This window comes from Neltuma alba, unplaced genomic scaffold (assembly GCF_004799145.2).
Source record: "Neltuma alba isolate B1F8T4 unplaced genomic scaffold, ASM479914v2 tig00003346_pilon, whole genome shotgun sequence".
Taxonomy (NCBI): Eukaryota; Viridiplantae; Streptophyta; class Magnoliopsida; order Fabales; family Fabaceae; genus Neltuma; species Neltuma alba.
Window position 1 is genome coordinate 1 of NW_021633245.1, and position 15,004 is coordinate 15,004.

General features: G+C 31.8%; 1 protein-coding gene across 1 annotated transcript; it reads right to left on the bottom strand.

Annotated features, from left to right (window-relative positions):
- Positions 1–1,048: 1,048 nt before the first annotated feature.
- LOC114741294 (peptidyl-prolyl cis-trans isomerase CYP59) lies at positions 1,049–8,987 on the bottom strand. Its single transcript, XM_028929547.1, has 14 exons — positions 8,852–8,987; positions 7,752–7,856; positions 7,550–7,667; positions 7,361–7,411; positions 4,914–4,936; positions 4,674–4,773; positions 4,058–4,180; positions 3,896–3,973; positions 3,728–3,774; positions 3,584–3,639; positions 3,243–3,283; positions 2,236–2,338; positions 1,939–2,068; positions 1,049–1,865 (listed from the first exon to the last, which is right to left on the bottom strand). The coding sequence occupies exons 1-14, from the start codon at positions 8,947–8,949 to the stop codon at positions 1,307–1,309; spliced, it is 1,632 nt and encodes a 543-aa protein (XP_028785380.1). The 5' UTR covers positions 8,950–8,987; the 3' UTR covers positions 1,049–1,306.
- Positions 8,988–15,004: the final 6,017 nt, after the last annotated feature.

Consider the following 15,004-nt stretch of genomic DNA (forward strand, 5'->3'; position numbering starts at 1 on the left):
TTTTTTTTTTTTTTTTTTTTTAAAAAAAAAAAATAATTTAACGTGTATTCTGGTCTTTTCAAAATATAATACATTAAATGCAATTTTCATCACACTTCCATTGACATTCCAAACACTTTTAATCTCAGTTTAGGCTCTGATTGGTTGAAAGGTTGTTGAGAGAGAAGGAGGAGAGGGGATAAGATAAATATGTTTGGTTGGGAAAAATAAAAGGAGAAGGAACAAATGTCTTTTAGTGCTCCCCTCTTCTCTTTATGCTCCTCTCCAAATTTGAAATTTTTTGGAAGGGGGAGAAATATTATGTTTAATATTGAGTAAACTACCTATACTAACTTTCAATAGTCTAAGTTGTCCCTCTTATTAGAAATCTTTTTTCACTTCTTTTTCTTTTCAGCCACTTATAATATTTGTTAATGATAATATAATATTATAATTATATAATATATACATCTCTTTACATGTGTATATTATAAATGTATATCATAGCATGTATATTATAATCTCACATAGGTTCTAAACATGCATATATATTAATATACATATCATAACGTGTGTATTATAATTATATAATATATTAATATGTATCAATTCATATAATACAAAATTAATGAGATAGAATGTTAAACTTTTTATCATATTTCCTAATTTTTTTTAGTTTTTTCTAATTTTTAAATCACATGTAAGTGAGGTTATTGGTTTTTTTGAAATTGATAAGTTAAAAAATAATAATTTTGATATAAATATTATAATAAAAGAATAAAACAGTCTAAATATAAAAATAAGAACATATTTGTCAATTTATAATTACTTCCCCTCCTCTTCTCTTATAAACCAACAAGAAATCTCTCTTCTCTTTCCCTCCCCTTCAACCAAACAAACCTATGACCTCCCTTCCCCTCCTCTCCTTCCTTGAATAAACCTCCCCTCCCCTTCCTTCTATTGAACCAAACAAAACCTTAGCCATTTCCATTTCCACTTACTTCATAAACTCTTCATTCTCTGTATCTAATCTGGGTTTTTAATCACTCAATTGTTCTCAATTGGTATCTCCCTAAAGTACCATGTATTTTGTCCCCAAAAATACGGTAGTCATTTTCTTTATATCACTTGCCGTTTAAGCAAAATGAACATTAGCACTTGGAGCACCTGCAGAGGAAAATAAACATACAACGTCATGGATTATGATAAAAGGAGGCTAGAAGGTCATCTCCTGTCACTACGATGTCTCCTATGCCGATCAGCGTCAAACTCCACATCTTTTCTTCTGTGGCCACGTTCTTCCCTTCGACGTCTATAATCTTCTTCGTCATCTGCATTCCCTTTTCTTTGTCTGGACTCGTTCTTCGCATCTTGCCTGCCTCGGTCTTCTTCGTTTCGCCCTATGATCTCTGTCATCCTTTCTCCTCCTGTCTTCATGGTCATCTTCACCTGAACCACCCTTCCTTCTCTTCTCACTATCTCTGTTGTACTCCTTGTCCTTGTCATCCCTTCTCTCGACATGGCCAGTATCCATTTTTCGCCTATGATCTCCACCAGCCCGTCTCTCTGTATGGCGATCATCCTCATATCTCCTCCTAGAGTCTCGATCATCTTTCCGACCATAACCATCATCATCTCTATGTCTATCTATATACTTTTCCCCATCTTTCCTCTCTGCACGGGAATCCACATCTCTTGCACCTCTTTCATATCTTCCTTTGTTTCTATCACCATATCTATCTCTGCTGCCTGAGCCTACCATCTCTTGATCCCTGTGACCCATATGCATACTTTTTCTCTCAACTGGCTCATCCTTGTCGTGCCTTCTGTGTCCCTTTCCTTGCGTTGGACTCTCTTCACCATCTCCATCAAAAACCATTTCATACCTGCACCATGAAGCAACAGTCACGCATTTGAATACACAAACAGAGACCAGCACAACCAATAGTGAGTCCAAACCTTGCATCATCACCACCACGTTGAGCATTGTCGTCCTTCAAGATGTATTTTGCCGTTTGGTTATTCTTACCATCCTCAGTGCAATCTTTGGCAATATGGTTTGTAGAACCACATTTGAAGCAGCCATTACCTACAGCCACATGATTTCATGTCAAGATTATGATAGAATATATTTTATATCCAAATACGCATAGTGAAATACCAACCCAAAAAAAAAAAAAAGAAACAACTAAAGACATTCAGCATAACACCTTGAGAACGGCCAGATTATACACAATAAATATTTCTTATCCTTACCTTTACCAGTTTGATCTTTGCGCCTATATTGTGACCATAGTTTGGCCACACTCTGACTGAAATCCACATGTATCCTTCGATCATCAATCAAAGCATTATCCATCTGCAGTTTTGGGGGGAGAAGAAAACAAGGATAGGAAATAACATTTTGTTTGGTGAAAAGAAAATCATAGAATACATCATCATTAAAGACACGTCTTGAAAGCAAATTGATCATGATGCCCCCCCCCCCCCCCAAAAGGAAAAAAAAAAAAAACACACACACACACAAAAACCCAAGAAAATTATATAACAATATACTACACAATTAAAACTAATTACCTAGATACCGTAAACTTGCAATTCCGGTGTGATGGATACCTATCTGTTGCAACTTTTTCTACACAACTCGGTTTCCAGGAAACCTAGTAATGCTTTTAATTCCCCCCCCCCCCCCCCCCCAAAAAAAAAAAAGAAAAAAAACAAACAAAAAAAACTAAAGGCGGAGCTTTGTTTCATGGAAACCCAGTTGTGCAAGTAAAAATAAAAAGTACAATAGATGTAAGTATCTATCACACTGATTTGCGGGTTTATAGTATCTGGAATCTGGATGATTAGTTTTGATAGCATGGTAAATTGGTATATAATTTCTGTGTCACATTCTCGAAAATTTGCCCATCTTAAAATCAGGATAGGTAAAAACAAAAAACAAAACTACCAGTCCAGTTAAAAATCTAAAAGCACAATTCAAATTCAGATAGAATATCACTGAAAGCTAAGACAACCATGCAGAAAAAAGGCATTGCAAAAATGATTTTTCTTCAAAAAAGAATAAAATGCAAGATGCCATGTGAGAGAGAACCTTGAGCAAATTCATAGTACATATGTAGAATAAACTTAAGCCAACCAAGTAAATAGACAAAAAGCCAATATAGCCAACCGCAATATCAAAACATTAAATGCCATGGAGCAAAACACTGGTCTTAATTTACAGAACATTACAGAAAAGAAGACATCTTAATACAAACCTTAAAATATGCTTGTTCACATGCCTGCTTGTCCTCAAACTCTGCCGTCATAAGAAGTAAGTAAGATTGTTGCTTGATTTATATTAAAGTAATCACTAATCATCCATTTATCTACAATCAGAGTAGATTTGTGCAGTTTAAACTAAATAATAGAGTGCCCTAGCAAAAACGATTTTGAATGCAAATGTGAGCATATCTAATGGAAAATAAGTAAGAATCTTGGCAGCTAAGACGTACATAATTCATTTTACAAGTAAGGTTTTTGTTTGCTCATTAGAAGTGTCTGTCAAATAACTCATGAAGCTCTTTCTTAGATTACCAACGACAAAATATAGACTAACCTATGAAAGCATAGCATAAACTGTCACCAGTCTTCTGATCACGGATGATTTCAGCCCTATAATCAAATATTTCAAATTCAAATGAGAAATACATAATGCAATTATTAAAAGAATTGAAAAGCTCCAGTAGTTGGTATTACTCACGACACAACAGTCCCAAAGCGTGAAAATATAGTATGCAAGTCCTCATCCTGAAATTGAAAATAAGTAGGATGTTGTCATCAAAAAGACACAAAAAGTACTAACTCAGAAAAAAGGGAGAAAATAGGGGCAGGATAGAAATCATTAACCCCGACAAGAAAGATCACTCACCTCAGTAACTGGGTTCAATTTGCAAACAAATAGCACGTTATCAGGAGGCTTGATCTCAGCATCAGGAATATCTCCAATCTAAAATAAGGATGAAGAGAGAGTTACACATGGGATCATATCATCAGAGACAATGTGTGAAAATAATGCGTCTCATATACTTACACTCTCAAGCACAACAGCCCTAGAATGTGCTTCCTTTCTCCTAATAACCTCCTCAAGCTCTGCTGGATCTAATTGTTCATCCATGGGCACCCAATCATCTTCAAGCCGAACTTCATCAAGAATCTAGTAAATCGCATTAATTAACAGACATGTTTACCAAAGAGTCAAGGAACATAAGATGGAATCAATCGTAATGAGCCAGATTGACTGCAAATGCATCAGAGTTTTAAATTTATCAAGCTAACCTAATATCATTGCCCACTTATAACCTTGTAAAGTAAAGACAAAATGATTACAAGATTTTGCAAAAAGTACTAATTCAACTGTACAACAAGCTCTACCATCAAATCTGCACATAACAGAGAAGCTTCCTTCAATAAGCCATGAAAGAAACAAACACACCAAAGATAGGCCAACAAATGGACTGACTGCTTGCGTACCAAAAGTCAAAAACAAGAGGGAGAACAAATAAATTTCCTTTCCAATACATTCCTTTTACCTAAAAAAAAAAAAAGGGTCTTTCTCCCAGAAACAATCCTTGCCATGCTGATAAGTAACTATGTCTATTGTTTGCTTGGTTTCAAGCCATACATCTAGGGCTGCAATCAGCTATTACCTCATCTTTTGGCTTCCCTTCTGGTGAAGCATCAGGAATAAACTCAGCTAGCTGAGGAGGATCGTCAAAAGGATCATCCAAGATGTAAGTGTGCTTGATTCTGTTCAAGTAATTCAGAAAAAACATTACATTACATCTCAAAAAAGTGAAGTGGCAACTATATGGGAATGCAGAAATGTACAAATATAATCAAATTAATATATCAACAGAATAAAAATACAGAGTAGAATGTATAAAAACCTGATATTTTTATAGGTCTCCCACTGTCATCTACATAAGCCTCATTTATTCTAGTCAAAGTGTCAAGTCCTTCAGCTACCTCACACACAAAACCTGCAATGATGGACACATCTCAGAAAAGTAACCAGAATGACAAACACTATCATAGGAAGGATTCCAAAGGGATAAAAATTCTTATTAATGCAAAAGTAAAACAAAACTAGGCCCAAGTTTAATCATCCTGATAGATGAGAAATGTAAAAGTGTATTATTCAATTAATAGACATCACCTTACGCACTTTTTTCCCCTACTTACGCTAATAACTAACCAACTAGCCTTCTTAACGTAACTATCAACCCACGAAACAATTTGATGTTTCATGCTTGATAACCTACTCAAACCCTATAAAATGCTTTATTTAATTCTTCACCCTGGGAATTGTGAGATGGTTGTTCACTAACCAAAGTATTTTCGATGACATAAGGTTTCTTTGCAACTCCTTGAATGGAGGTGGAAAGATTGAAGAGAGCTGGGAGGTGGATGCAGATCTAGAGGCTCTAATTGCTGGGTATAGAGGCAAAAGGGCAGCATTTTTGCTTATACTTGGGATGATAAGTTTTTGGGAAGGCCAAGATAGTGGTTGGTAATGTTCTGGCTTGAGGCAACAAATCCTACAGTGGCTACATGCATGTTCACGGGGAGAACATTCCAGAATGCAGGCTACCCATCAAAGGGTAAAGTCTTTACTTTGGTTGAAGATGATGATGAGGGATGTGCAGGATTTATCAAGGCTTGCTATGTATGCTCAAGCTGAAATGTGAAGAAATCACCTCAACAGGGTTGCTACAACCATTAAAAATTAAAAACAAAATCTGGGAAAGCATCACAATGGACTTCCTTGAAGGCCTTCCTAAATCTGGAGAGAAGGACACCATATGAGGTATCATTGATAGAATGAGCAAATATGCTCATTTCTTGCCATTTTCTCGCCCAACAAAGCTGCCACCCTTGCACAGCACTTAATGGATCACATTTATAAACTACATGGTGCACCAACTGAGATTATAAGTAATAGAGACCTTGTGTTCATTAGCAACTTTTGGAAGGAATTGTTAAGGGATTTAGGTGTCAATTAGAAGCTATCTTCAGCCTATCACCCATGGACCAATGGACAATCCAAAGTAGGTGCTTCGAGACATACCTAAGGTGTATGTGTAGGGAGACACCTAAAGAGTGGAGTAAATGGCTTTCACATGCCAAATGGTGATACAACACTACTTTCCACACAGCAACAGAAGCAACTCCTTATGAGCTATTGTAGGCAAAAGCCTCCACCACATGCTCCTTATTTACCAAAAGAAGCTATTGTTGAGGCTGTAAATAGAAGTTTCTCAGCAAGGGAAGTATTGGCTATCTTAAAGGATGAAACAAAAAGCTGATGCAAAGGGAACTGATAGATATTTTGAAGTAGGTTAGTGAGAGTTTTTGAAATTTATATACAAATTTCTGCTGCTACAAGAAGCTCACAGAAACTTGCACCAAGGTCTTTAAGGCTCTATGGAGTTAAGGAAAAGGTTGTTCCAGTAGGTTCTAAGCTGGAACTTCCTCAAGAATCAAGGATAAATCCTGTTTTTGATGTATCCCTCCTTAAACTTTGTCCATATCCATCAGTTAAGCAACAGCATCAACCTACTGCGTGGCTGACACACACGTGACAAGAAACTATTCTGAATAAAAGGGTTGGGAGAAGCAAAGGAAGGATCATAACAGAGGTTCTGGTGGAATGGAACAGCTTACCAGATGAAGAGGCTACAAGGGTTCCCTTATATCAGTTTCAGCAACAGGTTCTAAACCCTTGAGGACAAGGGTGGTTTTTTGGGGGAGGGAGTATTGTTATGTAAAGACGAGTGAATCTAGGAATTAGCTATGTCAGTTATAAGTTAATTATGTTCAATTGTGTGCCAGTGACCATTAGCCTAGGTTAAAACATAAATAAGGGGGAGGACTCTGATACAAGTTATGTGTTGCCTATAGACAGATTAATCAGACTTGAATTCTTCTTCTAACCTTCTCTGATTCTCTCTCAATCTCCTACTCTCTCTTTTCACAAACATCAGACGGGGGGGATGCTTCTTGTGTTAATTGAACATCCTACCTTTTCTTTTAGATCCTTTCAGAAGGATTTCCGGCCTTCAATTGCTATAAATTAGATCTCAATCCCCCACTCTCTCTCTCTCTCTCTCTCTCTCTCTCTCTCTCTCTCTGTGTGATCCTATATCGTATATCTCATGACAACATTTTAAGGCCGTACAGAGAGGCGGGTGGGGAATGGTTAAATTACAAGGACAAAAAAGAAAGAAGGCACAACATCAAAAATATGGAAGTGAAAATTTTTCAGTAAGATTCAACACAAGGATGTAATTGTACTCAGTGATGCAACTAAAGCATGAGAGCAGAAAATACTTACAGTGTGCTTTCCATCAAGGTAATCAAGATTATCACGCAGAGTGATGTAGAACTGTAAAAGTTAAATTGAATCAATGATTATTCAAAAGCAATTTTCTACAGTAGGTTAAGATAAGAGCAAAAACTAATTCAAGATTTTCTCCTTCTCTTATAAGATTGACAGAACATTTGAAGTAAACTAATCTTGTACCTGGGAGGCATTCAGGTTCTCTCCGGCACTAGCCATGGCAACTGTACCAGTCTTCGAATGTTTTAAATCAATATGTATCTCATCACTAAAAAAGCGAGCTTGATCACCATAGAGAAATCTGAAAGAAAGAGTGATGTTAGAAATATTAGATCAAACTTCAAAGTGCAATAGAATTATAAAGTTATAAGTTCAGGTTTCATACTTGTATACAGAATCACCACCACTCCCAATTCCAGTTGGATCACCAGTCTGAGCAGTGAAATCTTTCTGAACCGTGTGAAATAGACACCCATTATAGTACTTAATCCTAGGCCAAGTCCAGAGTAACAAAGAATTAGTTATGATGCTAGACCAAGTATGAACGTCCATATGAATCCAGCTTAACAAGGTACAATATATAGACACTCATTATTTTGAATATATGTGTAGAGTTGCAAAAAGCTTACAGTATGATATATATGTTCAATTCTTCCAAGTCAGACTTGACTTCCTGCCACTCTAATTATAATTTTGAATCACAATATTAAATTTCTATTCCCAACACCAGAAAAATTTATTGAAACAAGATGTTTGAAGGCCTCGTGAGAGATGAGAAGGAAAACGCTTTCATGTAATTTGATTATTGGAAAACACTCATATATCTCTTATTTTTATGTGCGAATTGAATCAATCTATAGGAGTTATAGGGAAACAGTCATACGGCTCATAGCCAGCCATCATTGAACTAGATATCAAGTAACCATATCGCATGTTCATAACACGCCAATACGCAGCTCAATAGAGCAAGACTAAAGCGACCATAATACGGTCTCTTATGTGCTCTATTCAATCCTCTAACGACCAAAAAGCATGATCTGAGCTTGCAATATGTATCAAATGAAGAATTTGTCATATGAATAAGCACTCTGAAATGCACATACTATGTTATGAGCAGCAGTATTTGGAAGGATGGAAGTCTTAGGCACCATAGCCTCGTGTAAATCGTTGTGCAGGAGTAGTAAAACAAACAACATAAAACTGTTGGGGCTCATTTGGGGGATCGGAAAGATACTAAAATGCCTCAAACTAGTGTTATATCTCATATCTAAGCGAGCTAGTATCTTTGAACATCTCCATTGTTAAATTCATAACGTGATAAATGGTTAACAAAGAAGCAGGGTTCCGGGTTTTGAACTAAACATTGATGCCTTAAAATCAGTGGGAGAAGAGTTGAATAGCCAAACCCAAAAATAGATTGTAATTTATATCAGAAAAAATTATTAAAAAATAAAAGAAATGTAATGATGGAATGTTTAGACTCACTTGCAAAGCTTCAAGAAATTTTTACTCGTCAAGGGGCATTTATCGGTGTACAAATCCAACACTATGTCTCCTAAGCTAGTGACGATTAGAACCGACATCTTCCCGTACTTGAGCGAAAACGGAGAAGCGTTCCGAGTTCCGAGTTCCGCGTTGGTTACAAGGTGAAATTTTACCACTGGAGGGCGCCTTCGTACACGATTAACCGAGAGAGAAGGAGAGCTGCCGTCGAACTGGTTTAACGAAGACCGTGAGGGAAACGGCTTCTCTCCTCTACCTTCCCGTCCGGCGCTGCCCTCAAAGCTGCCGTTTCGCTGGGTAATGGGGAGGACGACGGAAGCTGATTACCGCTGACACTCACGCGACCTGAGAGAAGGACGAGGGACGAATCAGCTAATAATTCAAATCACTCCGTTTGATGGGAAAAAAATTGGAAGGAAAAGGGGAAAAAAAGAATAGAGGAGAGAAAAGAGAGAGCAGTGAAACTTCATTACTTTTTTTTTGGACTGAAGCAGTGAAAACTTCATTTCGGATCGACGAGAAAAAATGAGGGGGAAAAAAAAAAGTAGGTAAAACAAACAGCCGAATGTCTTAAATACCCTTCTATATAAAAATATATTATATTCTTTTGTTTTTTTAACAAAAGATTTAATTAGTATAGTGCATGTGCAATACACAGATATGAATTGGTAGTTTCTTTTATATAAGATAAAAAATTAAAGGGAGAATTAGGGAGAGGGACCAATTGCGGATAATATTTATTGAAAAGGATTTTAAAAATTGTAATTATTTAGAAAGACCAAATACTCAAATATGAGTTTAAAAATATTAACTTGCCCCTAACTAAATCTCCTATATTCTCTCTCACCACATCCTATTATTATCCTATTTTTGAATGAAATAATTGAGAATTCAAACTGATTCAAATTACAAAGTAAGGAAGCAATTCTAATTAGTAAAATTAAATTAATAATCAACACTAATTAACTTATTTGTCCATCATTTTTTAATTAACAAAACTCTTTTTTTGGCTTTTTAGAATAATGAGCCTATTAAAGTTACGAAGTTTAATGGTTATTTATTTATTTATTTCATACTATTATTCTATTTCATGCCTTATAACCTTAATTTAGGATTAAATTGAATCCTGTTAAATAATACAATTACAAATTTTAAAAATAATATAATAATAAACAATATATAACTTATTCATAACTTATAAAAGTAAAGAAATATTGTAGCAATTTTTTCATGAATGTTACCACTTCATATATTCACATCATGTGGTAAATATTGCCATGTCATGTATGTTTTTCTTGGACTTTGATATGATTAATCATTAAAATAATGCAAGTTCCTTTTTTTTTTTTTTATGTACGAAATTGAACACTAAGAATTTATTAAGAAAAAAATAGAGGGAAAAAACACAATGAACATTGAACCCAAATAAAAAGATCTTTAATTTAATATTTGATATTTGGTGTTATTAGGTCAAATTTTTATCAATCCTAAATAGAGATAGCTCTTTCAATTTTATTAGTCTATGGCATTTAAATTATTGTAGCCACTTTTATTATGATAAATACCCGTTGACATAATGACTTCTATATGTTACTTTTATTTGAAATTTGTAATTTTGATAACCAATATGATTCAATTTATTTTTAAGGGTTGGGTTTATAAATTTATAATGGCCTGAAAAAAAATAAGAGTACTTTGGTATAAAAAAATAAAATAAGAGTATGAAATAAATAAATAAAAATATGGTTGAATGTTATGACTTTGGTAAGTTCAACGTGGGGAATTTATTTAGGGGCAAAACTGTATTTTTAAATTTACGTTTTACTATTTGGTCCTTCTAAACAATTATAGTTTTTAAGATCCTTTCCAATAAATATTATACATATTAGGTCCTTCTCTCTAATTCTCCCAAAATTAAATTATCACAAAATAATTAGTTGAATATTATATTACTATTTCAAGTCATGATTTCAATTTAATTTAAAATAAAATATCATGAAGCTTTTGAAATCTATAGTTAAGGTAGATCAATATCAATATTTTTAGAAATATGCTATATATGTAAGTATATAAATGGATGTTCCTTTAAAAAGATTGAATTCATGGAGACAAAAGGGTTAATGGATTGAAACTCAAATATTTGATTATATTCAATAATTACACAGATAATGTCATGGTCAATAATATTATATTGGATAAATATGATATCTGATTCTGTATTGTAAAAGTAGGCTATTTAATACAAGAAAAATTAATGGAGACAAAATGGTTAGTAAGTTAAAATATTTTGAAAACTACACAAAAATGTACTCCCATAAGTTGAAAGTAGTTGCCATGGTTAATTAGTTCAGGAATTGATAATATAAACTTAAAATAATACTCCCTCCGTTCCTTATTATAAGAGACAAATAACTGAAGTACGTTGATCAAAAAAAGTTAAAATTAGTTAAGAACAATTAATGTGTAAAAAGTATAATTTTTTTTTTCAAAAATGCCCTCATTAATAAGGAGAGAGAGCATGAGAGAAAACAATTAAATTATTAAAAGAAAGAGAAGTGAGAGGGAGAGAGTGTGTGAGTTGGAGATAATAAATATGGGTAAAATAGTAAATCAACACAAAAAAGTAGAGACAACTTGTAAGTGTCTCTTATATATAGAAACATGCCATAAGCATCAAATGTCTCTTATAATAAGGAATGAAGGGAGTATAAAACTACCAAAACAATATCAAAATATCCATATTCAATGTAAAAATGGAGCCTCGTGACCACCGCCATAAAAAATAATAAAATAAGACTTCCAATATAATCTTATGAGAGTGATAGCCTTGTCATCTTAGTTATCCATGTGGAAAAAAAAGGAGGAGTGTGCACAGCAACATTTATGGTTATTCAGATAACTGTGATAATTGAGTAACTATCATAGCCCCCATAACTCTCCCCTACCATACACAAACATCAGATGCACACTGGTTGTTTTCTCCTGAAATCCGCATACCCCGTGGAGTTAAGATTGAATTAGGTATTTAATATAAAACATAAAATGTGTTGATTATCATAATGATAATTAGAAAATTCACTATTTGAGATCATTAATAATAGAAAAAAGTCAAATAAAATATAAAATAGGTTCATTGTTCAATATACTAGGAAATTTAGTAGTTTGTATTGTTAAAATTATATACTAACATTAAAGAAAATATCTCGACTAATATATTTAAGTTTGTATTTTATTTTATTTTGATTAAGCTAATCCATAAAAGACATCGATTGTTTTCCTTAAAAATTAATATTTTATTTTATTTTAAAATAAATTTTAATTCTCAATAGTAGAAGTAAAATAATTTTTCATTTGAATTAGATTTTAAAAAAATTATTAATAAAAAATAATAAACATTTCAAGTATAAATAATAGTTTAAATTTAGGGCGTGGAATATTATTTTCAATATACTAGTAGATCAGGTGAAATTAAATTTCAAGCATAATTAATTTTAAATAATACCATCAAATTTCAAATTTTGAACATACATCATGCCTCGCATATATGCCACGATTTTCAGGATAAGAGAAGTTATACAATTTTATTTATTTTTCTTAATTTAAAATATTTGCATATAAAGGGTATGTTCGTTTTTACAAAAAATGGAAAAATAAGGCTCATTATTGGAGATAATTGCAATAAATTCTGTAATAAATTGGAATTAATTGAATTAATCAAAAAATTATTAAAAAAAAAAGTAGATTTATCTACCATTAACAAAAATCATTATTTTGCAAAAATAAATAGAAAGACATGAAATGTGCAATCAAATAAATATGATCGAACTAATCTCCAAGAAAAATACATAAATAGAGAGATCATGGGTAGAAATGAGGCGTTAACAAAAATAAAAAATAAAAAATTTATCTGCAAACAATTCAACTAAAATATAAATAAACAATACATTCCTAGAATTCAACTAAAACCATTTAAATAAAAAAATACTGCATTATGAGAGATAACTAACTGATTCTACCACAAAAAGAGATAGGTAGTGGGAATAAGGAGGAACATGCATTATGGTAGTGAATAACGTATAAATAAAGAGTTGGACATAAAATTTTGGCTTTAGAAAAAAAGAAAAAAATCCATTTATTTACATTCTGGTGAAGCCAAGTGACAGTCCGTTAGTAAGTCATGCTTTATACTCTACTTTTATATAGTTTAGATCTAGGGTGTGGGATATTATTTTCAATATACTAATAGACCAGCTGAAATTAAATTTCAAGCATAATTAATTTTAAATAATACCATCAAATTTCAAATTTTGAACATACATCATGCCTCGTATATATGCCACGATTTTCGGGATAAGAGAAGTTATATAATTTTATTTATTTTTCTTAATTTAAAATATTTGCATATAAAGGGTATTTTTGTTTTTACAAAAAATTGAAAAAATAAGGCTCATTATTGGAGATAATTACAATAAATTGTGTAATAAATTGGAATTAATTGAATTGATTAAAAAATTATAAAAAAAGTAGATTTATCTACCATTAACAAAAAATCGTTATTTGCAAAAATAAATAGAAAGACATGAAATGTGCAATCAAATAAATATGATCGAACTAATTCCCAAGGAAAACGCATAAATAGAGAGATCATGAGTAGAAATGTGACTTTAACAAAAATAAAAAATAAAAAATTTATCTGCAAACAATTTAACTAAAATATAAATAAACAATACGTTCCAAGAATTCAACTAAAACCATTTAAATAAAAAAATATTACATTATGAGAGATAACTAACTGATTCTACCACAAAAAGAGATAGGTAATGGGAATAAAGAGGAACATGCATTATGGTGGTGAATAATGCATAAATAGAGAGTTGGACATAAAATTTTGGCTTTAGAGAAAAAGAAAAAAATTCATTTATCTACATTTTGGTGAAGCCAAGTGACAGTCCGTTAGTAAGTCATGCTTTATACTCTACTTTTATATAGTAATAGATTGACTAATAATTTGAGTAAATTACAGATGTTACTAAAATTAGTTAATAGTTAATATAATATTTTTTTAAAAACACTATAATTATCTTTCTTAATTCTCTCACTCCCTCTTCTACTTAATTATTGTTAAAATAATATTAATAGGGCTAGTTTAAAAAAAATAATAATAAACACGTGAAATAGGTATTACATATATAACCAATATTAATTCTTAAATTATGTCTTACATTAAGAACTGGAAGAATATTTAAAATCAAATTAAATAATACAATGAAAAATATATTAACATTAGTATTACCAAATAATTTAAATTAAACTATTTTATAAAGATATATTTTTCATGTAATCATAGAAATAATTTAGAAAAAATTATTATTTTATGAGTTAAAAAAGATAAAAATAGATAATTTTTTAAATTAGACATAATAAAATGAGATGTATAAATTATACATTGTCCGGCATTATTAATAAATATTAAAAATATAATGTAAAAATGAAAGAGGGAGCCATGAATGGAAAATGAGTTTCCTTTTTATTTTCTAAGTTAAAGTATAAAATATAAATTTAGTTTTTTAACTTTACACAATATTTTAATTTAGTCCGTTAATTTTAAAAAGTATATTTTTTTGTCCGTTAACTCAAAACTCATTAGGTTCTAATGATGATTTTTTAAACCTAATATATTAATATTTAAAAATATTTTATCAACATTTAAGATCTCAATGTCATCATCTTGTATAAAAGTTAGAGGACTAAATGTGTATTTAACTTTGAGCCTCATTGTCTTCCCAAAGTTTTCTTCTTTCTCTTATTTTCTCTCTATCTAAATGAGGGGTAAGTCAATCTCTCTCTGTCTCCCTTGGACTTACCATTACTACTACTACTATTATTACTGTATTATTAAAAAGTAATTTCATCTTATTTTTAATTTGATTTTTTTATTTTTTTATTAGATTTTTATAATTTCTTCAATTATAGCTTCAATTCTTATATTTATGATATATTTATTAGGCTAACGTGAATATTGATTAAATGATATGTAAGTGTTGCAGTATACAAGATAAGTACTTTTTGAAAAACAAAATAATAGAATAAAATTTATTTTTTTACAAACATAAAAATAAAAAGTAATTAACTGCG

Coding starts and splice junctions, on each gene's coding strand:
- LOC114741294 (XM_028929547.1), bottom strand. CDS start 8,949: ATGTCGGTTCTAATCGTCACTAGCTTAGGAGACATAGTGTTGGATTTG. Junction 7,857..8,851: donor AATTTCTTGAAGCTTTGCAA/GTGAGTCTAAAC, acceptor GACTTGGCCTAG/GATTAAGTACTATAATGGGT. Junction 3,775..3,895: donor AATTGAACCCAGTTACTGAG/GTGAGTGATCTT, acceptor TTTCAATTTCAG/GATGAGGACTTGCATACTAT.